The 25,660-nt window shown below is 36.8% G+C and overlaps 1 protein-coding gene across 1 annotated transcript; it reads right to left on the reverse strand.

Annotated features, from left to right (window-relative positions):
- Positions 1–917: 917 nt before the first annotated feature.
- On the reverse strand, positions 918–25,660 carry LOC129639349 (progesterone receptor-like). The gene is made up of 4 exons (XM_055564451.1): positions 25,158–25,660; positions 15,529–15,673; positions 13,858–13,957; positions 918–1,999 (listed from the first exon to the last, which is right to left on the reverse strand). Exons 1-4 carry the CDS (start codon positions 25,426–25,428, stop codon positions 1,991–1,993), a joined length of 525 nt encoding a protein of 174 aa, XP_055420426.1. The 5' UTR covers positions 25,429–25,660; the 3' UTR covers positions 918–1,990.

Here is a 25,660-nt window from a genome sequence, read left to right on the forward strand (position 1 = left end):
TTAATTTTGCTAGTGCTAATCACCTCATGTTTCTCTGCTTTTTTTGTTTGTTTTTTTCTATATTTATCACAAAGCCATAGTCAAATTCTCTGACAGAATTGTAAAAACTTACTTCAGTATGTTCATACGATTAGTAGTATCTCAAATCTAACTTTTTTTTTTTCTTGGTGCTAGTACCCTGAAACCCTGTGCATTAGTTACTGTGCTGGGACACCCCTTTGCGTCTCTCCTGGGTTGAATCTCATACTCCTTTGGCTTACGCCAGGGTTCTGTTGTAAGAAATCCCGCAGATGCCCTTGAGAAAGGCTGTATTTGAGGTAAGGTCTAGGAGACCTTGAAAGTCTGAAAATACTTTCATGATGCCATCATATTTGTTTGATGGTTTGGCTGGTACAAAATTCTTTGAAGATTTTTCTTTCCTTCAAAATTCTCCATTATTTTCTGGGTTCCAGTATTTTTGTTGAGAAGTTCTACAACATTCCGAATCCTGATGATTTGATGTGACTTGCTTCTTTTTTCACTGGTATATTTTAGGATACCCTCTTTATTCTGGGTATGCTGAAATTTTACAATAATGTGCCTTGGTTCAATTGGGTTGAGTCTGTACACTGGGCCCTTATGCTCAGAAAATTCATATCCTTCAGTTCTAGCAACGTTTCTTTTAAGACTACTTATGCAATTTCCTCTCCTTGATTTTCTCCACCCTCTCTTTTGGAGATAACTACGAACTGGAAAATGAAGCCCTGTGGACTCATCCCCTAAATTTGCTATCTCTCTAAATTTTCATATCTTTTTCTTTTTTGTTACTTTTATCTGAGTTTTCCTGAGATTTATATTTTCTGAGCTTTCTATTTATATTGAATTTTTAATTTATGCCCTCCTTTAATTATCCAAAAGTATTTTCTCACTAAGTGTTCTTTTTAAAATGTTTTCTAGTCTTTTTTCATGGATGCACCATCATTCTTATTTCTGTGAGTAGTTTAATTTTTGATGCTTTCTTCTGTTATCTGCACTGGAGCTTTTTCCTTCAAGTTACATTTTTTTTTCTGTTTATTTTGTTCTCTGCCTTACATTTGAGAGACTTTATCTAAATGGCTAATAATTCTTGGCTGTTCACATTCAGCAGTGAGGCCTCATATTTGATCTAATGAGCAGAGAGATTTTTATGCCTCTATTATTTTAGTGTTTCTGAACACAGTAATGATAAGAGTTTGTATGCAAATGCTGGATTAATTTCCAGAATTGTATTGTAATTGTAATTTCCAGAACCCTATATATTTATCCAGTTTGGTGTTAGGCATTTCTAAGGGTTTTTTTTTTTTTTTTTTCCTTCATGTATAAGCAGTGAGGCATACATATCTTAAATACTTGCCTAATTATTTAAGATAAACCCTAAAAAGTGGGAATATGAAAAGAATGCAACCTTTAACTATTGCCACACACTGCTAGATTGTCCATTAGCATTGTTGCTGACTTATAACTCCACCCAAAATGGTATGAGAGTCTTTTTCTCCACATCCATATCTTTGCTTTTCCAGTTTACATAAAATATTTTCTAACTTAAGACAAGAACATTTTGGAGCATTTTCAAGAATATGTATCACAATTCCTATCAACCATTACATTACTCTCAAATTTCACAAATACTAGTAAAAGGATATTTCAGTGATCTATACTGAAAATGAAAAAAGCACAATATAAATTGTGAGCAGTATGATGCAAGTACTGTTTTAAAGTGTAAGTATAAACATAAATTTGACGAACACACATGAAGTAAAACTTGTACTTCACACTAAAGTAATAGATAGAATTCAGAGAATAATCACTGATATTCTAAAAACCAAAATACTTACATCATGCAAGTTATCAAGAAGTTTTGTAAGCTGTGAGCTAGGGACAACTCCTTTTTGCCTCAAACCAATTGCCTTGATGAGCTCTCTAATGTAACTTGATCTCATCTCTTCAAACTGGTTTTGACTTCTTAGTCCTTCTAAAGGAACTGTAAGAAGATAATTATAAATGGCAGTTATGTTTAAAAAGATGACACTAGCACTTTATAATATAACTTTCTGAACTGTACAGTGATCTCTTTTGATACGCAACTCTAGAAACAAATATCTAAATAGAAAAGAGTGCTACTAACAGTTTTAGGACATGTAAAACTTCTAGTTCTTTTGAAGAATATGGTAACAACAACTAGGTAAGTTAAAGAACATCTCAGCTTATTTTAGAGCCATATTAATGGATTATGCATTTGACTTAGCATCTGCTCAAAAGAGCATCTGACATTATTGTACATTCCTGCCTCAAATATTTAGTTTAAGTTTACAACTACACATATGCTGCATCTTTTTTGTTTTTTGTCTCCTGACTATTGATACAAGAGAAAGTCATTGATGTTTGAATTTTCTCTTATATTCAGCCACTTGGCTATACTCTATTTTATTTATGTATTCATTTATTAATATTGTTAAATCTAACAGTTTGTGTTGGATTATCCTTTTTTTTTTTGGTATACGACAATACCACACTCAGATAATATCCTAATTTTTTCCTTTCCAACAGTTGTAGCTGTCATTTCTCCTTCATGGTTCAATACATTGGTTAAGTCTTCCAGAACAATATTAAATAATAACAGTAATGGTAAATACTTAAATTTTGTTGCTGATTTTATTGATAAATGCCTGTCGTTTCCATTATGATGTTAACTGGTAATTCACACTTCTACCTCAGAAACCTTTAATTCATACATCCAAATCTTAGGCACAACGTCTTACTGTAGCCCATTCTCTTGTTTCCACTACGTAGTCAATAAACCTACAGCCTTTCTCCTAAGTCTTTCTGGTTCTTCTGTTGTGACCTGTCTGAGATGTCCTGGTTGGTTTCTTTAGCAACTGTATTACCAGAACTCCCAGCTCCCTTATTTCCTCTTACTTGGGTCGCAGCTGTCCCACAAACAAATCTTCAACCATAAGTGAAGTTTCCACAACTATATCCAGATTACTGAAAGAAAAATCACATAATCTATGGATTTATGCATCTAGATATTTATGATCTTCACCTTTAGCAATATTTCTAGAGAGAAGTGTACTTCATTTGAGCAAAGTCAACTCTATGTCTCCAGCAAAGGTAGATAAATAAAGCTTTTAAAAAACCTCTTTCTTTATTCCCTGTATCCCAACAGACCTTGACTTCTACTTCCCTTGGAAAAAGAAGGCCAGAGATAATAAGCCAATAGAAACTAAGAGTTAACTCTGGTTTAGAGTCTTCAAGAGCTCAGATCCTCAGTATAAAAGGGACTTATGTAATTTGGGCAATAGGACACTTTTGCGCCAACTGAAATCTTAACTCTATGTATATCATGTTGAAGCCTGTCTTGACATCAATGACTTTCTCTTGTATCAATAGTCAGGAGACAAAAAACAAAAAAGATGCAGCATATGTATAGTTGTAAACTAAATATTTGAGACAGGAATGTACAATAATGTCAGATGCTCTTTTGAGCAGATGCTAAGTCAAATGCATGATCCATTAATATGGCTCTAAAATAAGCTGAGATGTTCTTTAACTTACCTAGTAAACTTAACTGTATGTGTATCATAACATATAGTGTTATAACATATAGTATCATAACCTATTCCCTTTACTTCATATAGCAACTATTTTAAACATCCATAACTCTTTTTAACAATCCCAACCAATTTTCACATCTCCCTCACTCTTCACCATGACTATAAAATTATTTTTTCTTCTGATTACTGAAGTATTGTTTTCTCATTGAGCTGGAAAACTAGCAACCCAAAGCCTTCGACACTGTCCATCTACCTGTTGAGGACCAGACTTGAAGCAATTATCCTTACTTCAGGAAAATCAGGCCTAATCTCATCCTGCCTCACACTATTAGTATCAACCACTAACAACATGCTCCCAGGATATGATCATCTAATCACTAGGCTCTCATCCTATGCTCCTGGGATATCTCTGAAAATTATTCTCCTTTCTACTCTCTTCCTTAGATTTCAGATCTATGATGAACCAGCTGTAAAGAAGTTATTTCTATTTTATTTGAGCTCTTTATATGAATTCATTGTTTTCTTAATTATTACTCAGCATTACATGACTGGAGAATTTTCTCTGAGATTCTTATTGATTCCATATGTGGGTTTTCAGCATTTCTTGTAAATATATTAGTGGCAAGTGGGAGAGAGTGAGTCAAGGGCAGTTAGCAATATGCTTGCTATTTTAGATGAGAATACTTTAAAAAATACTTATTTTTGATTTAGTTATTTAAAAATAGTGTGTATCAATTAGAAAAATTTTGAAAAATACCGAAAATACCAAGAAAATTATAAGTCACCTGAGCTCCTACAATCCAATAGTTTGGGATATTTAATAATATTATATTGAGAATATTTACATAATCAAATCATTCAAAATTGTTCATATATGAATGTTTTAATTCTCACGTAAAATTTAATATCACAGAAATGTGTAGTAAATGCAAGTTATTTAATTATTTTATCATTCAACACTTGCATCATGCAACATCATGCAATATTTTACTAATATAAACAATACTTGCACTCATCTCACATGCTAGTAAAGTAATGCTCAAAATTCTCTAAGACAGGCTTCAACAGTACGCGAAATGTGAACTTCCAGATGTGCAGGCTGGATTTAGAAAATGCAGAGAAACCAGAGATCAAATTGCCAACCTCAGCTGGATCATGGAAAAAGCAAGAGAGTTCCAGAAAAACATCTACTTCTGCTTTATGGACTATGCCAAAGCCTTTGACTATGTGGACCACAAGAAACTGGAAAATTCTTGAAGAGATGGGAATACAAGACCACCTGACCTGCCTCTTGAGAAACCTGTATGCAGGTCAGGAAGCAACAGTTAGAACGGGACATGGAACAACAGACTGGTTCCATGAAAAGGAGTACGTCAAGGCTGTATATTGTCATCCTGCTTATTTAACTTATATGCAGAGTACGTCATGAGAAACGCTGGGCTGGAGGAAGCACAAGTTGGAATCAAGATTTCCGGGAGAAATATCAATAACCTCAGATATGCTGATGAAACCACTGTTATGGCAGAAAGCAAAGAAGAACTAAAGAGCCTTCTGATGAAAGTGAAAGAGGGGAGTGAAAAAATTGGCTTAAAGCTCAACATTCAGAAAACTAAGATCATGGCATCCGGTCCCATCACTTCATGGCAAATAGATGGGGAAACAGTGAAAACAGTGACAGACTTTATTTTGGGGGGCTCCAAAATCACTGCAGATGGCGACTGCAACCACGAAATTAAAAGACACTTGCCCCTTGGAAGAAAAGCTATGACCAACCTAGACAGCATATTAAAAAGCAGAGACATTATTTTGCCAACAAAGGTCCATCTAGTCAAAGCTATGGTTTTTCCAGTAGTCATGTATGGATGTGAGAGTTGGACTATAAAGAAAGCTGAGTGCTGAAGAATTAATGCTTTTGAACTGTGGTGTTGGAGAAGACTCTTGAGAGTCCCTTGGACTGCAAGGAGAACCAACCAGTCCTTCCTAAAGGAAATCAGTCCGGAATATTCATTGGAAGGACTGATGCTGAAGCTGAAACTCCAATACTTTGGCCACCTGATGGGAAGAACTGACTCATTGGAAAAGACCCTGATGCTGAGAATGATTGAGGGCAGGAGGAGACGGGGACAACAGAGGATAAGATGGTTGGATGGCATCACCAACTCAATGGACATGAGTTTGAGTAAGCTCCGGGAGTTGGTGATGGACAGAGAAGCCTAGCATGCTGCAGTCCATGGGGTCGCAAAGAGTCGGACACTATGATGAATGTCATTTCTGATATTTAAAGGATATATTCTTATAAGTGGAACTATTAGAGTAAAAGATATTAACTTTCTTAACACTCAAAATATATATTTCTAAATTATCAACACTTCTTACTATTTATGTTGGGTGGTTGGTTCTGAGCAATTTTCATTTAGGGTAATCTTTTTTTTTAGAGAGAAAAATAAAATATCATCTCATTTTCATTTCTCCAGTTGTTAGTGAGGTTGAATAATTTTTCATTTTATTTTATTTTATTTTTTTTTACATTTTATTTATTTATTTAAAAAAATTTTTTTTAATTTTATTTATATATATATATAAAAGAAATAAATAAAATGTAAAAAAAAACAATTATTCAACCTCACTAACAACTGGAGAAATGAAAATGAGATGATATTTTATTTTTCTCTCTAAAAAAAAAATTACCCTAAATGAAAATTGCTCAGAACCAACCACCCAACATAAATAGTAAGAAGTGTTGATAATTTAGAAATATTTATTTTGAGTGTTAAGAAAGTTAATATCTTTTACTCTAATAGTTCCACTTATAAGAATATATCCTTTAAATATCAGAAATGACATTCATCATAGTGTCCGACTCTTTGCGAATGCTTATTAGTGATTTGGTTTTATTTAAATTTTTTTTTCTGTTTTGTACTCATTTTTTTTTGCACTAAGATATATTTTCTAAGTTTGTGGTTTAAAGCCCAGTTTTAAAATATTTAGTCAGTGCTGTAACTTTATTAAGGCAAAGAGTCCTACCTAGGCAACCCCAATTTTCCCATGCTCAGAAAGCCAATGCTTTCAATTTTTTCAACTATTTATTTTGGTCTTTCCTTCTTAAGTGACATCCTTATATTGCTGTTATTTGAATTCTTAACAGTAAGGAAAATAGGGCTAAAGCTCTATTTCCATATTCCAGATCATCACCCCTATGCTGCTGCTAAGTCGCTTCAGTCATGTCCAACTCTGTGCCACCCCATAGACGGAAACCCACCAGGCTCCCCCGTCCCTGGGATTCTCCAGGCAAGAACACTGGAGTGGGTTGCCATTTCCTTCTCCAATGCATGAAAGTGAAAAGTGAAAGTGAAGTCGCTCAGTCGTGTCCGACTCTTAGCGACCCCATGGACTGCAGCCCACCAGTCTCCTCTGTCCATGGGATTTTCCAGGCAAGAGTACTGGAGTGGGGTGCCATTGCCTTCTCTGATCACCCCTATACCACAATCATATACTCACATGTGAAGAACTTCCTTTTCCTCATCTTCCTAATAAAATTTTCATAATATTTCTTAGATCAATATTTAGAGTTTATTATTTTAGCTATGTAAAATGTTATCACAGTCAAGTCATATAGAATTAACTAGGACTTCTTTCCACGTATAATTTTTTTGTTTTACTGACAGTAAGTAACCATACCGATGGGTGTGAAGTGGTATCCACCTGTGGCTTTTGTGCTTCTCTAACGATTAGTGATGCTGAGCATCTTTTCATGTGCTTGATGGCTATTTGTAAATCTTTTGAGAAATGTCTATTAAGGCCTTTATTTTTAAATTGGTTTACTTTTTGTTGTTGTTGGATTGCAGAGATTCTTTATGTCATCTGGATATTAATACTCTTACTTTATCAGATATCTTTTTCAATATTTTGACCAAATCAATGGATTAACCTTTCTTTGTGTTGGGTCCTTTGATGCACCGAAGTTTTAAATTTTGCCAACATCTATTTAGGACATCCAAAGTGGCTCAGTGGAAAAGAATCTGCCTGTAGGAGATGCAAGTTCAATCCCTGGGCTGGAAGATCCCCTGGAGAAGGAAATGGCAACTCATTCCAGTATTCTTACCTGGGAATTCCAAGGACTGAGGAGCCTGGTGGGCTACAATCAATAGGGTCACAAAGAGTTGGACGTGACTAAATGACCGAGCATGCACACAAGCACACTTCCTTCTGAACAGTGATATTTTTTCCTCTGCTTTTGAGAGGTTTTCCAACTTTCAAAATCTCTAGGCACTTTAAAATTTTATATATATGTATGTATTTTTTTCCAAGAATTCTTTTCTTTGTGTTATTCCTTTGTCATATATTCAGTATTGTTTCATGAATAGAATATGTTCTTTTACCTTTCTAAAGAAGAGAAGTGAAAGGCAAAGGAGAAAAGAAAAGATATATCCATCTGAAGGCAGATTCCAAACAATAGCAAGGAGAGATAAGAAAGTCTTCCTAAGTAAACGCTGCAAACAAACAGAGGAAAACAATAGAATGGGAAACACTAGAGATCTCTTCAAGAAAATTAGAGATACCAAGGGAATATTTCATGCAAAAATGGGCTCAATAAAGGACAGAAATGGTATAGACCTTACAGAAGCAGAAGATATTAACAAGAGGTGGCAAGAAGACACAGAAGAACTACACAAAAAAGATCTTCATGACCCAGATAATCACAATGGTGTGATCACTCACCAAGAGCCATATATTCTGGAGTGCGAAGTCAAGTGGGCCTTAGAAAGCACCACTACAAACAAAGCTAGTGCAGGTGATGGAATTCCAGCTGAGCTATTTCAAATCTTAAAAGATGATGCTGTGAAAGTGCTGCACTCAATATGCCAGCAAATTTGGAAAGCTCAGCAGTGGCCACAAGACTGGAAAAGGTCAGTTTTCATTCCAATCCCAAAGAAAGGCAATGCCACAGAATATTCAAACTACTGCACAATTGCACTCATCTCACACACTATCAAAGGAATACTCAAAATTCTCCATGTGAGGCTTCAACAGTACATGAACCGAGAACTTCCACATGTTCAACTGGATTTAGAAAAGGCAGAGGAACAACAGATCAAATTGCCAGAATCTGCTGGATCTTAGAAAAAGCAAGACAATTCCAGAAAATCCTCTACTTCTGCTTCACTGACTATGCTAAAGCCTTTGACTGGGTAGATCAAAATAAACTGGAAAATTCTTAAAGGGATGTGAATACCAGGCCAACTTCCTTCCTTCCTGCAAAAACTGTATGCAGGACAAGAAGCAACAGTTAGAACCAGACATGGAATAATGGGCTGGTTCCAAATTGGGAAAGGAGTATGTCAAGGTTGTATACTGTCACCTTGCTTGTTTAACTTTCATGCAGAGTACATCATGCAAAATGCTGGGCTGGATAAAGCACAAGCTAGAATCAAGATTGCCAGGAGAAATATAAATAACCTCAGATATGGAGATAGGGCTTTCCTGGTGGCTCAGATGGTAAAGAATCCCCCTGCACTGTGGGAGACCTGGGTTCGATCCCTGGGTTAGGAAGATCCCCTGGAGAAGGGAATGGCAAACCAGTCCAGTATTCTTACCTAGAGAATTCCATGGACAGTGGAGCCTGGCAGGCTACAGACCATGGGGTCACAAAGAATCAGACATGACTGAGCAACTTTCACTCACTCATTCACTTAGATATGCAGATGACACTACCCTTATGGCAGAAAGCAAAGAGGAACTAAAGAGTCTCTTGATGAAGGTGAAAGAGGAGAGTGAAAAAGTTGGCTTAAAACTCAACATTCAAAAAACGAAGATCATGGCATCCGGTCCCATCATTTCATAGCAAATAGATGGGGAAACAATGGAAACAGTGGCAGACTTTATCTTCTTGGGCTCCAAAATCACTGCAGGTGGTGACTGCAGCCATGAAATTAAAAGACGCTTGCTCCTTGAAAGAAAAGATATGACCATCCTAGACAGCATATTAAAAAGCAGAGATATTACTTTGCTGACAAAGGTTTGTCTAGTCAAAGCTATGGTTTTTCCAGTAGTAATTGTGGCTCAGCTGGTAAAGAATCTGCCTGCAATGCCAGAGACCTGGATTTGATCCCTGAGTTGCGAAGATCCCCTGGAGAAGAGAAGGGCTACCCACTCCAGTCTTCTGGCCTGGAGAATTCCATGGACTGTATAGTCCATGGGGTCACAAAGAGTCAGACACGACTGAGCAACTTTCACTTCCAGTAGTCATGTATGGATGTGAGAGTTGGACCATGAAAAGGCTGAGTGCTGAAGAATTGATGCTTCTGAACTGTGGTGTTGGAGAAGACTCTTGAGAGTCCCTTGGACAGCAAGGAGATCCAACCAGTCCATCCTAAAGGAAATCAGTCCCGAATATTCATTGGAAAGACTGATGCTGAAGATGAAACTCCAGTACTTTGGCCACCTGATGTGAAGACCTGACTCACTGGAAAAGACCCTGATGCTGGGAAAGATTGAAGGCAGGAGGAGAAGGGGACGACAGAGGATGAGATGGTTGGATGGCATCACTGACTCAATGGACATGAGTTTGAACAAGCTCTGGGAGATGGTGAAGGACAGGGAAGCCTGGCGTGCTGCAGTCCATGGGGTCGCAAAGAGCCGGACATGACTGGGTGACTCAACAACAACAAAGGATAGCTTTTAAATTTCTCCATGGTCTCTCTTTCCTCTAAATTATTTTTCTATTTTGTCTTTATGTTTGATATCAAAGACCTTCCTCAGATGCCCTGGTTGTTTATTTATATTCAAGCATGGAAACTATAAAGCTGATTGCTAGTTCTGTTTGAATGAGTAGTTATTATTGACTATAAGCTTTAGTGTAGGGCATTCTGGTTGAGCTATTTCAAAGAGAAAGCCTTGCTATTAGCATATTTAGTTCTTTTTTTTCTAGCTTAATAAATTCTTTATACAAGAATCTTTCATTTTCCTATCTGGAGAATATAAACCTGGATGACAGTGTTCCAGAGGACTGGTGATTTTGGAGGGTGTTGTCTCAGCATTTGGTATATAATCTTAATCTGTTCACACTATCCCCCTTCACCCTCATCAGTGCCTGCAGTCCACCAACCCAACTGCCTTCTGTTACATCCTCTTCAGGGAATAAACCTACAATCTCTGCCTTAGTTGCAGAACAACTGCACCATTGGTGGATATTTAGAAACACATTTTCAAGAGAACTTGGTGTTTTTAATTCTACTTTCACTCTCATTAAAAAAAAAAAAGATCACTGTTGTCACTAACTGCAAAACATGTTAGAGGTTCAGTGATACAAATCAAGGTACTTGCTTTTTGACTTTTCTTACTTCTGGCTTAGAAACCACTTTCTCATTCAGTCACATCTGACTCTTTGAGACCACGTGAACTGTGGCCTGCCAGGCTCCTCTGTCCATGGGTTCTGCCAGGCAAGAATACTGGAGCGGGTTGCCATTTCCTCCTCCAGAGGATCTTCTTGACCCAAAGACAGAACCTTGCATCTTCTGCGTCTCCTGCACTGGCAGGCAGGTTCTTTACCACTGAACCACCCGGGAAGCCCTCCACTTTCTCAGGTACACTAAATTAGTTTCTGCTTGCTGGCTTGTGGGATTTTATTGCTACTGATATTTCTTTCATTTTATTTACTTTATTTTATTTTTAAAGAAATCCCTTGACTAATAGTTTTATGTAGTTTAAAAGGAACAATGATTAAAGTGTGTATTCAACCTGCCATATTTTCCTGGGTATCTGTATTTTAATTTTTAATGGCAGATGGGTGGTTTAAATTCTTATCAAGTCATTGAACTTTTCTTTGGCCAACTTTCCTATTGCATATATTTTTTAAAAGTATTCTTTGAGATTTCTCATTTTTATTCCTTTTAGCTTATTTTTTTTTCCTTTTAGCTTATTTTTAACAAGCTAAAGTGTTTACAACTATGAGCCACTTATTTTAGGATACAATTTTAGCTAAATATTCAAACTAAGTTTTCCTCAAACATAAAGCTTCTTTTCTCAACAATATTTATTTGTTCCATACTCAAAGACTTCTAGTGTTTCCATTATAGGATACAAAGTTCTAGTATATATAGTCTGATTTGACTAAGAATTCAGAGTATGTATTTTCCACATTATTCATTATTCTAACTTTCTAATTCTCTCCCCATCCCCATATTTTTGTAATACTTACCTATTTTTTAAGATTTAAAGATGAATTTCAATAGCTGTGCCAAGTGTCTCCTCAAAATCCCATTAAAATCTGTGTAGATTTTATTACACAAATTATTACATATAATACTAAATAATTTATATATGTTTCTATACGTAGTACTATTCACTAAGTACATGATTTTCCCTTTTCTTAAAGTTGAAAATGGCTGAAAACCTTGCCTTCCATGGTATGTGAGTGGAAGTCATGTGTATCTCCCTTCCTTTCCTTACAACTGTCTTCCCTTAGCACTGCTCTAGTGATTATGGAGGCAGGTGTCAAGATGCTGCCTCCATCTGCCTGAACACCTGAGTGATAACAATGAGTCTCCCTGTAGATCTGCAGTGAAAATATAGTAAGAAGAATAAGTACTTGAAATTTTTGAAAGCTACTGAGGTTTAGGGCTTGTTTGGTTCCCTGCATAATGTAGCCTACCCATAAATACAGTATTATGTTAACGCTATCAACTAATTTGGGAGACCTAGGACCATCTATGATACATCTACTATTGAATTCATTACGACCAAGAAAAGAATTGACAGGAGTTGACTGCTGTATTATTAAAGTTCTTTCAGTTGATTGTTGGCCAGTCCCATATCAATTCCTTTGTCTACTTTGTGCTTTTTTTAATCAAATTATGCTTGAAGGTCTGTGCTCCAGATAGACTTCCCAAGGGTCGGGTAAAGGGCTATGGTTCCCTGCTGCTGCTGCTGCTGCTAAGTCGCTTCAGTCGTGTCCGACTCTGTGCGACCCCATAGACGGCAGCCCACCAGGCTCCCCCGTCCCTGGAATTCTCCAGGCAAGAACACTGGAGTGGGTTGCCATTTCCTTCTCCAATGCATGAAAGCGATCTGTGTCTGAGCACAGACTTCATGAGGTAAACTGCCTTCTTACGAGTTCAGCTTTTCTGCCTTTCCTCTTGATATGCTCCCCTGGCCCTACCATGTAAGATCCATGCCTCTAGAAGGAAATCCTTGCAGAAATCTTTTCTGAGAAAGACTCCTGTCTCACTTCCTACCTCAGGTCTTAGCTCTCTGTGGTTTCCTTTCAAATCACAATGACTGAAGGAGGAACCAATTCAAACAGTCAAGGTTGAGTCTACCTGTGTGTGGGAAGGGCACAGGAAAGGGTAAAAGGTGGAAGCAATTTAAAAAGTGTTCCACACAGACCCTGGGAGATCCATGGAGGCAGAGGGGCACATGTTCTTTGTGTGTGAGAATGAATGAATGGACGTCTGCCCACTCTTGTGGTGACCAGCGCGATTTCTTCTAGGTACACAGCTAGGGGGCATTCCCGAGCTCTCCCACAATTAGGGTGCAGTACTCTTGCCTGGAAAATCCCATGGACGGAGGAGCCTGGTAGGCTGCAGTCCATGGGGTCGCTAAGAGTCGGACACGACTGAAGTGACTTAGCATAGCATAGCATAGAACGTGGGTGGAAGATAGTTCCAGATCTAGTCTTCAAACCTTCTCTTACTCAGTGCTCATCCTCTAGTCAGATAAAATGGAAGACTCCAAGCTGATACAAAGGGTAGAGCCTCTGGATGAAAGGAGCCTGGGTTTTCTTGGCCAACCCTCTGGACTGACTGTGAGTGGTCCATAAACTGTTATTATATTATGCTACTGATTCTTGCAGTTATGTGTTGTAACTGTTAGACATATATAACTATCCTGACATAACGTGAACAGTTACAAATAAAACTGTGTGCTTTATAGAGTAAATCCTTTGTAGGGTGGGGGTGAAGGGAAGCATAGACTGTGTTTACGCAGTATTAATTAGTTTATAATAGTTAATTGGATGAATATGAAAAAGTTATTTAATCATGTTTTACCCAAAAAAAGAATAGAAACTGGCTTACTTGATGGGCTATTTTAGTATTAGGTGATAGATAAAATCTGAGAAATATGAGGTAACTTTACTATAGTCTATAGATGCTTCTCTTTTGCAGTTTCCAACTCATTAAGATTCATAACTCATCTATAATCATACAATAGTACTGTTGTTTGAGGTTTCCTTAATGAATTAAAAATTAAAAAAGCAAATCTCTTGCATTCAGTTACTTATACTCACTTGGAACTCTTCTTGGCTGACTTGAAGCTTCACAAACTCCTGTGGGATCTGCCACATGGTTAGGCATAATGAATAGAATGATGACTCCTTCATCCGCTGTCTTGCACCACACACAACACACAAAAGAAAAACCAACAGTGGAAAAAAAAATAAACACACACGGTCTTAGCTAGTTTAAGTAATTTATGAACGGTTATGAGTTTAATTTATTACCTGATTTGTTGAACATGGCTTTTTATAAACAAACTCAATATTTGGAATTTTAAACGTCTTCTAAATTTACTCACACTGATGGATTTTGAGGTTAAAAATTTTTGAAGTTGGAAGTTTATTTTAAATACACATTAACTAAGATTAATGTTGCTCTTCACTTTTACTATCACATTTTAAAAACCTAACCCAAGAAAGGAGAGCAAAGTTGTAGCAGTTAAAAATGTGGTGCTGAGAAACACTCAGAAAATATTTCTTTACTGATTTTTTTTTCCTTGTGGATAAACTATGTACAATTTCGTGTGCAATCCAATGGGAGAGTGAATTCACAGAAATTGAATAGTGTAGAATACTTTGGTGCATTCAGTTTAGAATATTCGTGTAAAATGGCTACACTGTGAATGATTTTAGAGGAAATATATGGTGATATAGAAAAGAGAACATTAGCGGCATTAAATAATTGACAAGACAAACATGAATTCTGAAATACCAAGGGCATTTACTTAAGGTATTTTCTCAGCTATGTACTGTTTTGTAGTATCTGCACTAGTCAAAGAAGTGATCAGGAATAGTGGGAAAAACAAGACAAAACTAGATTTGACTCAGGAGAGATAAAATTAATCCCAACCATCACTTGGATTCTTTGGCAAATTACGAAGTCTCCTCTGCCTTAGTTTTCTGAACTGTGAAATAAAGGGTGCTGATTCCTTACAAATTTCAAGGGACTGTGGGATAAAATAGAATAACATATGAAAGTTACCTGCAATCTCTAAAGTTTAGTAAAGTTTGGTAAGTTTAGTAAAGTTTAGTAAGTTTTAGTAAAGTTTAGTATAACTTATCATTTTACATAATTCTGAGTCAACAGACTCAATTAGTTCAGTACAAATACTTTCATGAAAAGATTCTTATTCAGTTTAAAGTTATATGTAGAAAGTTAAGTATAGTAATTCCAATATAATCAAGCAAATTGGATTCAATTTTATTATCTTTCAATGTTTTAAATAAATTACCAGTCTAATTTATCCTCTAGGAAGACAAATAATATTTTTACTTTTTGAAGGTAAGTCAATACCTTTAAGCAAAATTATTCCTCGTTTACTTCATTATCTTCATTACTGCCAATGTAAAAATTTTAACTTGATAAACTAAACATTTATTTGGTCTTTAAGAAGACCAAATGTATTTCTTGATACATTTCTGAAGTTTAAGAAATTTTTATTTGTGACAACTACTATATATTGAAATAAAAGAGAAAGCTCTAAATAGCAAATCACGAATAATACATTTTTACTAATATTGTCAGTTCAAGTTATATTTTGAGGTAGTTCCAAGAAACATTTCAGGAAATTTTTATTATTTAGGACACTGGGTGTATGATCATCTACTGAAATGTAGTTTTCAAGATTATCCTACATATACACTTTTGATAATAACAACAACAAAAGTCAAGTTACTACTTACTCATTTAGTATTAGATCAGGCGCAAAATATAGCATCTGTCCACTGACACGCTTATAAGATCTCCATCCTAGTCCAAATACCATTAAACTCATCCAAGAATACTGGATGAGAGTTATTTGGTCATCAATATATAAGTTCCGAAAACCTACAAAACGAATTTAAAAATAGAATGATCCCTGTGTCAAAAATCACTATGTCAAAACCTGAAAAATAAACATTTGAAAACAGATGTAAGTAGGGTATGCTCCAATACCTTGGCCACCTGATACAAAGAGCTGACTCACTGGAACAGACCCTGATGCTGGGAAAGATTGAGAGCAGGAGGAGAAGAGGGTGACAGAAGATGAGATGGTTGGATGGCATCATTGACTCAACGGACACGAGTTTGAGCAAAACTCTGGGAGATAGTGAAGGACAGGGAAGCGTGGTGTGCTACAGTCCATGGGGTTGCAACGGATTGGACATGACTTAGCAACGGAACAACAACAACAAGGGTAATGTTTTCAGTCAAAATATTTATATACAAAAAAAATCAGGAAATAATAATAATAAAGTCAGAAAAAATTAAAAAGGATAAGAGATTGGAATTCATTAAAATTAGTCATTGTGATTTAGCATTTCTGGGAACTCGCTAATTAAATCAAACATGTATCAGTCATTCATGCAACATTTATTTATGGGGAGTCAATTATGGACCAGGCACTGTGTTAAAATGCTGCATTACAAAGATGAGTAAGACAAAACCCTTGCCCTAAAAAGAATCTTAAAGGATAGAGAAGGTAAGAAGGAATCCACCAGGCAGTAGAGAGAGTAGGAAAACTGCCCCAGACAGAGATAATGCCTGAGCAGAAGAAAGTCAGACTGCTGAGGAATCTCAACTCTTTGGGATTTAAACATAAATTGGTTTATTTTGTGAAACCCCTGTTTTCAGTTTTGCTACCTCTAATTTTTCTTTAACAACTCTTAATTAAAGTTTGAGTGGATTCCACAGGTTTCTGATCACTTTTGCCTTCTGAAACTTAATCCAGTTTCATTTTAAACTCCCCTATGGCTTAAGAGCTTTAAAGTCTGTATGTATATGGGTGTGTGTGTGGGTGTGTGTGTGTGTGGTGTGAGTGTCCTGGTCTTTCACACCTTCACAACCTCTCCCTTTTAGATCTTTCTCTGGTTTTGGTGGCAGAGGAAGAATGGCAGGAAAAGGGCAAATGCATCGTGACTTACATAGTCAGTGTTTTTTCCCAGCTCTTTCCAATTCTCTTTTTGCCTGCTTGGGGAAAGATAACCAGTTTAGCACTGATAACGTAAAGGAGGGTAAGGCAAAGAGGTGTTTGGAGGCGTGGGCTGGTGTTGGATCATGGGTGGTCTTGCATGCCTATGAAGCAGCAAGGGGAGTGATATAGCCTGATTTACACTATGCAGGGCTCACTGGCAGCCATGTGGAGGATGTGTTCAAGGGAAAAGGACTGAAGTTAGGGAGAGAAATTGGGAGCTATTGCCAAAGGCCAGGAGAGAGATGATAAAAGCTCGAAATAAGTCAACAGGTAGGAGTAGAGAAGATAGAGCACATAGGAGAAAGTTTTAAAGAGTAAAATTAAAGAAATTGGCAACTGAATATATACAGATTGGAAAAAGAGGAAGTCAAATAGATGTTTCAGTTTTTACTTGAATGGTGCATGATGATGATAACAGCATTACTGAGACAAAATAAAGGAGAAAAAACAGGCGAGAGAGAAAATAAGTAAGCTTTGGGCCTGTTTGAGGGACCAATGGAAGATCCGTTTGCATAGGAGTTAGAGGTATGGGGACATATGGAGCAAAAGATATACAACTCTAAATTATTTGTACTTGAGTACTTGAAACAGTAAAAGTGGGTGAAATATTCCATTGAAGGTATAAAGAAAACAAACATTTTGGTAGGATCATCAACCACATTCTATAAAACTTTTAAAATAACATCTATTCCTTCTAAGACTCTGCTGAAGTCCACTTACAAAGGACCTATTTCAAGAGTCAAACTTAATTCTTTAGATCTCAAGGGTAAAAGAACTTTATTTCCTGATTTGGTTAATTATCTCAAAGTAAACAGAAAAGGCTATCTTTCCTTCATGTACTTCCTGCTATTCCCATCTTCGTATGAATAGCAGGAAGACTACTCTTTTCTTCCTGGAAATTCTTAGTCTCAGAGAGACTGAAAACAACCTTAGCACGTATTCATAATCAGCGGTACCACAGCAGGTATTTGCCCCTTTAGAGGCAGCGGGACTTCCCTCCCCCTCCCTGTCTCTTTTTCCCTCTATGCGAATAGCTTCCCATCGTTTGCAGTTTGGTCAACCAAACTACAAAAGCAAGTACCCTACGTTCCCACAAGGAAGCTGGCTAAGGCCTCTGGTTCCCTGGGTTTGTGATCTAGGTTTGATCCGTAGAATACCTACTATCTGGACTTTGAAGCCAAAAATAGTAAAACAAAGATCAAGATATGGGTAGGCTTTACTTATGATGGTGGTGGTGCCTAATGACAGTGGGATCCAATGGGGTCATTTGTGATGCTTGTCTTGGCCCTCCAGAGAGGCCTTGGTTTCTGTCTCCTCTTCAAACTTGTCCTTCTATTCAGTGAAGCCCTGACGTCTTTTCAGAAAATTATGTTTTTCTTTTTTGTCTGGTTTTTGATAGCAGGATGTTTTTGGTTTTTAAAACTTTGTAGAGTTGGTGTTTATTGCTTACTTCCTGACTGACTCAGGTACAGAAAGACTCTCTAAAAATAACTAGCCAAGAAAAACTTGGCACGCAATTTTCATAATTCTCTCTTTATTTTCATGTCATACATGCATCTTGAAGTTCATGTTTATATATTACCTGTTTTTTTTTTTTAAATTATGAGTCACTCAATACATCTAGTATAGAAATGCCACTTGTAAACTACATACTTTATAGGCTTTAAAGAATGGGTAATTACTTCTTCCATTAAGTTTAGGATCATTTGATAAGAGATAAATAATAAAGTTTCCTAATTCCTGAAAAGCAAGACTCCCTCAAGGGAGGCACATATAGACTTGGCTTATTTTGGGTATGTTATAATATAAAAGGCAAATCTTGGTGAAATAAAATATAAAATTACCAATATTTATAGCAGAAAGTATATTCTTTCTATGTAACAGAATGAAAAAAAAAATCAGAAAAATAACTCTATTAACTCCCCCTTTAAGTGAGTTTATCTGAGATAAGTGTACAATGTTAAATTGACTTTAACATGCTTAGTACAGAAGTGCAGTTTTTTGAAGCCATTAACTGTAATATCATTCATTACTTTATACTGAAACAAAGACGGGAACACTGAGATCAAATTCCCATTGATGATAATGATCAGGTAAACTCAGTACTTTTGAGATGAGGATCAAAATGAAAACCTTCACATAGAGAAGTGGTGGATGACCTGTAATTGTGTTCAACAAGTAGTAAAGAAAAATGCTCTTTCCTTTTAAGTGACTTGACCTGATAATTTCTGTCACAAACTGTCCAAGCCTTAATGCCTAAAACAAACTGAAAAGAAAGTGTACGGTAACACCTGGCCTACATGACCTTCTAGGTTCTCCTGGCTTAATCCCAAAGATTTGATACAATATACCGGTTGTGCTCCTGTAAAAACTGTCATGTACTGAAACAGTTAATCTATAACAAGGGAAGAGCATCACCTATCTCAGCACCTTCCCACACAAGCACAAAGAAGCTTCAGCACAGCAAGTGTAATCACTACCATATGTTTGATGAACTTATGCACAAATGCGACCTTGAGTGTAAAGATTTAAGGCAGCATAGTCCTCAAAAAGCTAAGGGACCTTCAACTCAATCTGGGGAGGCTTGGGGAAATCTTCCTAGGGCAAGCTGATTAGCATCCTGAAGACTAGTTAGGGACTAGCTGGGGGAAAATGTGGGAGAAGCGAAGGGCCACCAGGTAGGGAAAACAAAGTGGATGAAGAAAGGCTGGAAATTGAGCAAAGAGTTTTGTGGGAACCAAGCCTCAGAGGTGCATGAAGTGGGAGAGGGAGAGAGAATGTAAATTCAGGAGCCGGAAGGACCTGAAATAGTAAGGCTAAGAAGTTTGACGTTGTTCTGGAAAGGGATGGGAATAATATAACAGGTGATAATTGCTTTTGAAAAGATGATCCTAGTGGCAGAATTGAGGACTATCTGTGGGCAGTGTGAAACTGTGATAATAGTGTCAGCCGGGGGCTGTGACTGAAACCTAGGGGAAAATGATAAGGACTTAAAATAGCTCAAGGTAGTAGCAGTGTAAATAGCATGTATAATGAATCATACATATAATAAGCAGAGTTGACAGAGGTGAAGGAGAAAAGTGAGCAAAAGATTATAACCAAGATTCTGTCTGCAGTGCCATTTCAAGATACAGAGAAAGGTCTTAGGCTTATGGAGTAGAAGGTCATGCTGGCTTGGAAGCTCATGTAGGTAGAAATGTGTAATAAGCACAATAAATATATGGTCCAATACTTTTGTAGAGAATCTAGGTTGTCACCACGTAAGTAGGAATCATGAGAATATAATGGGAGCTGAAGACAAGGCCGTAAGTGAGCAAATCCAGCCCTGCAGACTGAGAAACTACTGGACTAGAAGATGGAACCAGGAAATGCCAAATTCATGGGAGAACAAGTCCACAAAGGAAACAGATGTGTAAATCGAGAGAAACATATCTGCCTGGAAGGGAATGAACACTACAGGAAGAGTTCAGCAAGACACGGCTCCTCCGTCATGGCTTCAGAGGTACGCGAAACATGGTAAGGGCTGAAAGTACTCATTTGATTTGACAAAAGATTTTGGTGACATTGACAATAGTAGTTTCAGTGAAATAGAATATTAGAAAATCATTTTTTAGTGTCTTCATGAAAATACTATCAAACCCTGACTTTACTCCAAGAGGGCTAATCTCATTTCTTTTCCATCACTTTTTTTTTGGGAGAAGTAGTTTAATTTATTCATTTGATTTGGGGAGAGAGACAAAAATATTTTGTCATGCATGCAATGGCTATTACTGACTCAAAAGATATTTTGGCATGCTTCAAAGGCAAAAAAAACAAAAAAAAAACAAAAAAAACAAAAAAACAAAACAGGCAAAGGACTGTTCTAGTCTTCTGATACTGATGAATGCAAGTAGTCTGGCTGAAAAGTAAAATATGTTCACAAATGTCAAAGCATTGGCCTGAATATTTTTTTCCAGCAAATAAATAGAAGAATCAAGGCAAAATTTATGCAAAGGAAATATTTCTCCTGAACCTTTCTCTCACATCAATTCTGCTACGATGTATTCTGCTATAATACACAGAATAAAGAATAAGGATGAAGTTGGACTGGGAATGAGTACTTAAACATTTAATATCCAAAGTCTACCCTGACTCAGCCCACAATGTACACCTCTAAATTTACTTTCTGCGATTCTTTCCAATATAAGTTTCTCAGTGGTTTCTTAATTCTTGGATGATGAAACCCCCAGAACGCCAGTGGTGTTTGAGAAACCATATGCAAGTTGTATTCTCTCAACCAGCAGCTATTAACAATTTTAATTACTATACTGTGGGAGGAAGGTATGATAACATTTTTACGTTACTAAGGGACCTTCACTCTTCTAGAACCATTCTTATGCTGGTCTACCATTATTCACCAAACACACCTCATGATTCCCTTATTTTACACCATCAGCCACACTATTTCTTCTATCCAGAATGCTTTCTCTTCTTAACACTATTTATTAGTTTCACTTCTCCTTCATGGTGTACTTTAACTGATACCTTGCCTCGGAATCCTTCTCTTGTCCCTAAAGACAAAAATGTTCTTCTGTCTCCAGTTTTTAAAATCCGTACCTTATGTCACTTTCACATACTACTACAGTTGATCTTTGAATAACACAGATTTGAACATGGGTCCACTCACCCAAGATTTTTTTCAGTGCTATAGTACTATATGATCCATGGTTGGTTGAATCTGTGGGTGCAGACCTGGTCTAATTTATTACTCACCAAACATACCTCTTGATTTCCTCATTTTACAGTATTAGCCACACTATTCCTTCTATTCAGAATGCTTTCTCTTACCTATATGTGGATTCTTGGCTGCTTGGACAGTCAGTGCCCCTAACTCCCTCGCTGTACTAGGATCAATTGTACAGCTGTTTGAGGCTTCCCTGGTGGCTCAGATGGTAAAGAACCTTCCTGCAATGCAGGAAACCTGGGTTCAATCCCTGGGTCAGGAAGATCCCTTGGATAAGGGACTGCTACCCACCCCAATATTCTTGCCTGGAGAATTCCATGGACAGAGGAGACTTGTGGGCTATAGCCCATGGGGTCGCAAAGAGTCAGACACGACTGATCGACACTTTCACTTTTTTGAATATCTTTCATTACACTGTTTTGAATGTTCCTTAACAGAGGGAATACATCTTGCTCATTTTTTAAATTTTGCAAATATTATGCTACTTCAAGTTTCAAAAAGGAAAACATTACCCACTGAAGTTGGAGCTAAGTGTCAATGTAAAATCATTCATATATAGATACAATATGTCACAGACAATGTAACCTCAGAGATCACTTGTAAATGTACTGTCATGAGGCATATTTTGTGAGTCTCCATTAAATAGAAAAAGAAAGGTATTTCTGAAATAGTATGGTAAAGATGTCAGGTATGCTGTGATCACTGTGACCCGTCGAAGACAAAGGAGAGCACAGACAAAGATGCAACGGGAGTCCCTGAGCAGGCAGCTCAAGTCCTCTCGGGGGCTTGCAGCCACGCGCCCTGTGGCTCTCATGCGTGCTGACACCTTGGTGATGATCATCAGCCTGCATCTGATCTTTTTCTCTCCCAGAGAAGTGTTTAAAATTATCTTTTTTTTCTTTGCAAAGTTAAAGGGCATTGGTTTGTTTGGATAAACATATATACCCAAGGAATTTTAGGTCTTGAACAAACACTTATTACATATGGTGTTTTCACTTCAAATCCCTACAGGTCTACTATTGTCTGAGCCTAATCAGACAACGAAGGATATTGTGAATAAGCGCTGTCCCTGTTTAGTTTAGGGCCATGATTCCTTTCTCCAGAGCTTCGGGGCAGATTCTCTTCTCTGATGCCTCAGAAGGCCTGAAATCTTATCTTAAGCTGACTCCCAAAATACACTTTCTGTTTGTGAAAGAACTGCCTGATCTACCTACTTGTTTTCCGAGCAATATCTTTTTTTTTTTTTTTTTCCCACTTTAAATAAGTAATCGATCAATAAGCTTCATTTAACTAAGTCCATCTTTCACGGACCAATAACCCTGTGAGTGGATAGATAAAAGAAGTTTCCCTTATGGACAAAACTGATGACCAGGTGCAAGGATGTGCTGCACGACAATGCAGTGCCATCACGAGCCCAGCCTGCTGGCTCCTCTACCACCACCGAGTAAGGGTTACGTCTTGCACAAAGGAAACGTGCAATAGACATTTCTTGAGTGACTGATGTGAATAAAGCTGGAAGTTTTTGAGCAGCGAGTAGTTTTGAGAGCAAATTGTTATACACGTGTCCTTCTGAGTCCTCCCACAGAGGTCAGTATGGTCACTCTGTTTCACTGACTGCTTTCATCATTCATTCAAGTTACTCTCAGCATTCAGACCATGAAAATATGGTTTGAAAGACCATGGGCCACTCAGTACTTTGATAATTTTAATGCTTCCCTTATTATACAGTTAATGAAAACAACATGTGTAATACTGGTGATGCCATCATTCTTCTTTACTTATACACAAATAACATTTTGCAACATTAAAAAAGTCATCACCAAATGCAATGTGAAAATTTTCTCTCACTCTTTTGGAGGGTGTGTGGGGATCAAAAGTCTAGACAGATAGTTGTATTTCAACTTAGGAGACTCAATTAGTTTTTTTCCAAAATGAATAAATTATCTTTGTAATTATAATTGGTTATTTTCTAACTTTGCCAAATGATAATAGAGTCTTTTTTTAACAGTAGAGAATCTACAAAATGAAAACCAAAGAAATAGGAGCTGTGTCAACAAAAATCAAAGAAAGAACCTTTCCAAATAATGGAAAAACATAAATGTTTAAATACATAAACACTAATATTTTAAAACCGAAAAAGTTCACCAATGTTATTGTAATATTTTAATAAAAATCTATTAAGTTTGATAACCACTTTACAGTAAACTTTAAAAAAAAATTCAGAACTTTTCTAATTAAAAAAAATTACCTGTCAAAAGCCTTTCAACAAGAGTGAAACTAATAAGAACCTGGGCATTTTGATTTTTGATGTTACTTTATCTTCACTAGAATAGCGAGCTTAATTAACTTTCTCAACATGTATTTTTTTAAAGAGTCAACAAATAGGAATCTATTTTTCTTTCTGTCTCATGTAAACTTGACTTTTCAGTAACGATTCATCTATTATATTTCAAACCTTTCAGGTAGAATAACTGAGAAATAGTATTAAGGCAAATTGGGAAGTGAATTCTTTTTTAAAAAAAAGGCTATTAAATTTACTTGGAGACTAAAATGTATAATATGTTTAATTCTTGATCCGATAAACTAGTCTAAAGGAGTATAAGGTTACTATCAGTGTGAAGAGAAAATAACTTTAAAAAAGGTTTTATTTCTAATTATGGGATTAATGCCTCCACAAGTAACTGTACATGCGTGTGAAATTGCTTCAGTCATGTCTGACTCATTGTGACTCTAAGGACCGTAGCTTGTCCAGCTCCTCTGTCCACGGGATTATCCAGGCAATAAACTGGAGTGGGTTGCCATGCCCTCCTCCAGGGGATCTTCCCAACCCAGGGATCAAAGCAGTGTCTCTTATATCTCCTGCACTGGCAGGCAGGTTCTTTACCACTAGCACCATTTGACAAGTAATTACTACCCATGTATTATTCTCTTAGCTTTGCAGTCCAAGGTTTAGCAGGTGAGAACTACATCCCTGTAATTCTTTCAGTCTCTTGGCTCCTATGGAACTGTGCTGAGAGAGCAGAAGTAACTAATAAAGTGACGAAAATCCTTTCATGATGACATAATTCAAATTCTCACTGTCTGAGTATAAATTCACAAAAATAGTGACTGGAGGTTTCTCTGTGTCCAAATTATTTGTTTTAGGTTTAGCAATTTTATTTCTTAATTGACTTTACTCTGCTACACTCTGAATACTATTTTGACTTGTTATATGAATAGATACATTCAGTCTTATTTTCAACCACATGAGGTTGGTTAAATTTGGATTTGGAATGAACTAGACGTTTCTGAGAAGATGGTCAATTTGTCTTTCTGTGAACTATAATACTATCTAGTAGATAATACAGAGTTATGCTATTCCTTAACTGCTTCATATATGTACTTCTTGATTCATCAACAAGACTCAAAATGTTATCTATGTCTTTTTTATTTCCATAGCACACAGTAGGGTCCTAGACAAACAGTATATAATATAGGGGCCTAGATAAATATTTTGAACTGCTGAAACACACACGACAACCCCCTGTTTATACTCCATTTAATTTATTGCATGGCCTGTTTTATCTAGCCACCCACTAGTATGAAGCCATAGCAAAAATTTTTGTTACATGCTATTATATACAAATTATTATTACCTGGCAGTGACTTAGACCACTTGACCACTGAAAGAAGTTGTCTCTCGCCAAGCTGATTCAGACTTGTCAGCAGAGAGCTGGAGGTATCAGGTTTGGTGTCGTCATGTCCTGCATAGACCACATCTGGTTCAATGCTCATGAGCAAGTTGATCAGTGGGGGGATCAACTGCAAGTCTTGACTTGGTGAAAAAGTGATTCTCTGGCTTAGGGCTTGGCTTTCATTTGGAATACCCACCGGCTGTGGGAGGGCAACAGCATCTAGTGTTCTCATAACTCTAACTTTATTGAACTTTTTAAACTTTCGGCCTACAGAGAAGAAAAAAAGAAGAAACAAAGATCATGTAAATACACAGAAACTAAATATTCCAGCAGAAAATTATTTCTAATGTCTTAAAATTACAGCATTATAGCGTTATAGGTTTTGGTTATCAGTCTAATACAATGAGACCTAGTAAGTAAAAAGGTTAGGTCTCAGACATGGATTAAAGAATTAATTACACCAC

The sequence above is a fragment of the Bubalus kerabau genome, chromosome X (assembly GCF_029407905.1).
Source record: "Bubalus kerabau isolate K-KA32 ecotype Philippines breed swamp buffalo chromosome X, PCC_UOA_SB_1v2, whole genome shotgun sequence".
NCBI classification, from domain to species: Eukaryota; Metazoa; Chordata; class Mammalia; order Artiodactyla; family Bovidae; genus Bubalus; species Bubalus kerabau.

Coding starts and splice junctions, on each gene's coding strand:
- LOC129639349 (XM_055564451.1), bottom strand. CDS start 25,428: ATGAGAACACTAGATGCTGTTGCCCTCCCACAGCCGGTGGGTATTCCA. Junction 15,674..25,157: donor GTGGTCTAAGTCACTGCCAG/GTAATAATAATT, acceptor TTCGTTTTGTAG/GTTTTCGGAACTTATATATT. Junction 13,958..15,528: donor CCTGATCTAATACTAAATGA/GTAAGTAGTAAC, acceptor GTGTGGTGCAAG/ACAGCGGATGAAGGAGTCAT.